Here is a 4,817-nt window from a genome sequence, read left to right on the forward strand (position 1 = left end):
CACACACACACACACACACACACACACACACACACACACACACACACGGGCTCTACAGTGACGTGTGGCAAGGAGGATGTGTGTGTGTGTGTGTGTGTGTGTGTGTGTGTGTGTGGTCTGTGTGTCTGCTTGCTTTCAATTGGACTTTGCACATCAGAAACTATAGCATTAAATGCATTAGAACAGGAAGTGGACAACAAAAAAAGAGAAACAGAAGAAGAAGACGACAGAACTCACTTTGACTGCAGATTGAAACAGAAAGAAGAAGAAGAAGAAGAGCAGCACAAGAGGAGGACGGAAGTGTTGCCAAAAGAGATGTTCGCTGCAGCAGAGTGACATATTTAGAGAGATAAAGTGTGTGTGTGTGTGTGTGTGTACACAGAGTGTAGCTCTTGGTCTGAATGATGTCATCAGGGTGAGATAGAGGGCCAGGTGATGGAGAGGTGGAGATATATGGAGAAAATGTTCACGTAACCTGGATTATTAATGACCTATTACCAATAACACCGGAGGCCCTAATGCACTGAAAGTGTCTGACGTGCACGTTTTAAAGTGCACGTGTTGCTTTAGATGGTCAACATGCACCACGAGCATTATGACTTTAACGCCTCACTTCTCTGCAGCTGCAGCAGCTGTTTGGAGAGCGCTAAAAGGAATATTCAATGAAAGGAACTTTAATTTAATAGAACAAATATACTAAACATGATTAATAATATATATTAGTAATAAAGAAATACAAACTTGTGCTTGCCAACATATGAATAGCGACATTCTCCCAAAATACTGCTGCTTCATGCGGTTCATTTACTCAAATAGAAATGTATAGAAAGCAGCAGCAGAACTAACATGAAACAATAAGCTCTGTGGACGATCTTGAGGAACAAGTTCGTGATTTCTGGAAAGAAACTTTTCTGTTTTATTATTTTGGAGCTTTGAGCTCAACAAGCCGAGTGTCATCTCGTCCCCCGGAGAGACGGCAGATATCTCCTGAAGCAGGCAACTCACACCAAAACAATCCGGACCGATGAACTACACGAGAGGCGAGAGGAAAGATGTGTATCTTTGATTTTGGGGTGAACTGTCCCTTTAACGTCAACTCGTACAATGAAAGAAAAAGACGAGATAAAGCCCTTCATCAAGGGCAGCTGTGCTGGTCTACCTTCATATGTGTAGAGAGTCACATGTATGAACACGTAACAGTCCGTCTGTGTTAGTAATTATAATGCAGCTAAATAATAATTTGTTAGTTTAGTTTATTTATTTGCACAAATAATGAAACACAAAAAACATAAATAAACCTAAATAATAATAAATTAATACCTAACACTAAAACAGAAATAAATAAATAAAACAAAGAGTGATAACGTGTGTGTGAAAAAACACACACACACACACACACACACACGCGCACACACACACTGTTCCAATGAAGCTGAGCTTGTTGTGTGGTATACCAGTGTGTGTGTGTGCGTGTGTGTGTGTGTGTGTGTGTGTGTCTGTGGTCCTGGAAGGAAACAGTTGCCGCCGGTGATGTTGGAAACGTAAACAAGTGTGTATGTTTACGGGTGGGTGAAAAAGCAACATCTGAGACGGCTAACAAACAACTGTTTACTGCAGCACGTGTGTGTGTGTGTGTGTGTGTGTGAATTTTGGCAGCAGACCAAAGGAGAGAGGAGCGACCGCATGACAAGGAAACATAAACATAAACACTCTCACACACACAACCCCCCCACCACCACACACACTTAATTAATTGATTCTGTTCCACTGAACTTTGTACAAAATTACTGTAATCACCATAATGACTTTTAAACAGGCCTTTAAAGTTTTATAGACCTCTGTTCTCTCTCACGCACACGCACACACACACACGCACGTACACACGCACACACACACACACACACGCACGCACACACGCACACGCACACACACACACACACACGCACGCACACACGCACACGCACACGCACACACACACGCGTCTTATCTTCAAGGACAGGAGGTTCAGTTGTATTATTCAGCGTATTAGTTGAATAAAGTCTGATTCCAGATCCCGGCTTATAGAAAGGTGATGTCATCTTTCTAGATTGCTAACTAGCTTCATAGCTAGACCCACGATAACAACATAACAAGTTAGCGTATTTCTTTAACCCTCGGTTGAGTTGACTGCGCTGTTAACGTTCAGCAACTCTTAGTGTAGCTTCCATGTCGACTGACGGAGACGTCACTCGCTCCTGATAATCAGAACAGGACATTATGAACTGCATCATGGAGAACATTACAACAATTATTTAATATCTAATGAAGCTGGAAAACATCTGGATTTCAAACCTTCTTTTGAAACACAAGGTGTTTGCATCTTTACGTGCATGATGTAAACTGTAGGACTACACTTCTTGTGTACATATTTACTTCAACACATCACAAGTCAACATGTGTATATAATTAACAATATATATATATATATATAATAATGTATATAATAATACAAGCATAAATTAATATAGAATTTGGCCTGAAATATCGGTCGGGCTCTCGTGTTTTTTCTCTGCATCTTTAACTGTGTGAATGGAAGACGGAACAGCAACGTTTAAAACCTGCAACTCAACACTACGAGACTAAAACGCTCTGCTTCTATACATTACTTTTGCACATGAACAACATAATTAGACAGAAATGACTGAATGGAACCCAGAGAAAAGGGAGTGGAAGGAAGGGAGGAGGGAGGGAGGGAGGGAGGGAGGAGAGTAATTGATGATCTTGTCAGAAAGTCCTCTATAAACTTGGGCCAAGACTAAATGATCCGTAAGGTGTGTGCATGCATGGTTGTGTTCGTACGCGTGTCAAGGAGTGTGTGTGTGTGTGTGTGTGTGATGCAACTGTACATGCCATGTGTATGAGCATATCCATGTTCTTATGAGTGTGTCTGCACTGTGTATTTCACGTGTGTGCGTGTGTTATAAGTGTGTACTTGTCACAGTGTTTTTATGTGTGTGTGTGTGTGTGTGTGTACACAGAACATTTAAATACGAGTCTGTGTGTTGGCCGTAAAGTGGACCATGAATGGACTTCATGTTTTTGTCTGCCGAAGCCGAAAGTCTTCACCAGGGGACACAAAGGTTCTCCTGAACACCCGGACGGATTCATTTTACTCAAACACACCTTTGACTTGTTAAGTTGTAGTTTCAACTGTTCAAAAAAAAAAAGGATGTTATGATGAAAAGCATAATAAAAATGACAAATTTAGGAACATATTAAACTCAGCGGAGCAGTTGTGGTGAATTCAACACTGTAAATTCTTGATCATTTGTATTCTTTCTTTTGGAAGACACACCTCATATTTAAAAGGTGGATCTCTGATTCCATAGTTATAACAGCAGCTTCATTCAGATTTTGGGCTAATCTGATGAATGGGAAACCAAAAATTCAGTTTTTTGCCAGTACCCTCCAAAACAAAGGCTAAATGATCTGCTACTATGATTAATAACGTCCAGGCAGCTAAAACTAGCAGGTTAAAGCTTAAAGAACGGTTCAAAGGAACCAATGCTGACTGCTCCGTGGTGGATGGATTGAAGCAAAATGTTTTTTACACCCGACCGACGTCATGATACTCCATCAACCTCCCATCCACCACTCTCCTGTGCTACCTGTTCACCCTCCCCCCCCCCCCCTTCCCTCACCCCTTCTCCCTCTCTTCCCTCCCAGACTCACCCGGAGCGGCCAGGTTCTGGACCTGGACGGGGACGGGGACGTTGGCCTCGGAGGCCAGGGTGAGGCGGCCTCCCTTGCCGATGCGGTCGCACATCAGGGTGATGTGCTTCTTGAGGCGGGCGGTGTCGTGGGGCATGCCCAGCACGGGCCCTCCCTGCTGGGCCAGAGAAGTGGCCTGGTCCTTGGGGCTCCGCGAGAGGCAGCTCCGCAGGAGGTGGGTGACGGCGGCATCACAGCTCTCCTCCCAGCCCTGAGGAGGAGAGGAGAGAGGAGAGAGAGGAGAGAGGAGTGAGAATCACATGATAACATTTGTGTATATTCAACATTGTGAAAGGGAGTAGGAGGTGAAGACAAAGGGAGAAACAGAAAAGAGGAGGAGGACAGAGAGGACAGAAGGAGGAGATAAAGCGGCAGGAGATGGAGCACAGGTGAGGGAAGAGGGAAGGAGAGAGGGACGAGTACAGGAAAGGAGAGGAAGACGAGGAGAGGAGAGGAAGATGAGGGGAGGAGAGGAGAGAAAGATGAGGACAGGAGAGAAAGGCACAGAGAAAAGAGTACATTAAGGAAAAGGAATTAGGAGAGGAGCCATGGATAAAGAGATTAGGGGGAGGAAAAGGAGAAGAAAGGAAGAGGATACGAAGAGGAGACGAAGAGGAGATGAAGAGGAGCCAGAAAAGATTTAATGAACAATCATTGACCTTAAATCTCGACGCTTTAATGACGTTCGTGACATTTACGAAAGAGCAACAGAATAATAAAACATGTAGAATCAAAAGGGAGGAACACACACACACACACACACACACACACACACATATATACTGTATATACTGTATATATGTAAACACACACAGAGCGGTAATAAAAGGCAGTGCGGAGAAGAGACATGTCTTTTGTCACTCTCTCTCTCTCTGTCTGTCGTCTCTGGACAAGATATCTGGTCTGGACATCTCTGATCTCATACAAACAGACACACACACACACACACACACACACACACACACACACACACACGTCGACCTATCTTGTACTGCAAACCCCTGATCCCATAACCAGCAGGAATGGATGACACTTGATGTGTGTGTGTGTGTGTGTGTGTGTGTGTG

The 4,817-nt window shown here is 43.7% G+C and overlaps 1 protein-coding gene across 1 annotated transcript in view; it reads right to left on the minus strand.

The window, feature by feature from the left end:
- The window catches only part of LOC116401259 (protein PTHB1-like), a 61,458-nt gene that overhangs the window by 5,563 nt on the left and 51,078 nt on the right, over positions 1 to 4,817 (minus strand). The window contains exon 15 of the mRNA XM_031879578.1: positions 3,712 to 3,961. Coding sequence (XP_031735438.1) covers positions 3,712 to 3,961 — 250 coding nt within the window. The remainder of the gene's footprint in view (positions 1 to 3,711; positions 3,962 to 4,817) is intronic.

The sequence above is a fragment of the Anarrhichthys ocellatus genome, unplaced genomic scaffold (genome assembly GCF_004355925.1).
Source record: "Anarrhichthys ocellatus isolate YVR2014 unplaced genomic scaffold, GSC_Weel_1.0 scaffold299, whole genome shotgun sequence".
NCBI classification, from domain to species: domain Eukaryota; kingdom Metazoa; phylum Chordata; class Actinopteri; order Perciformes; family Anarhichadidae; genus Anarrhichthys; species Anarrhichthys ocellatus.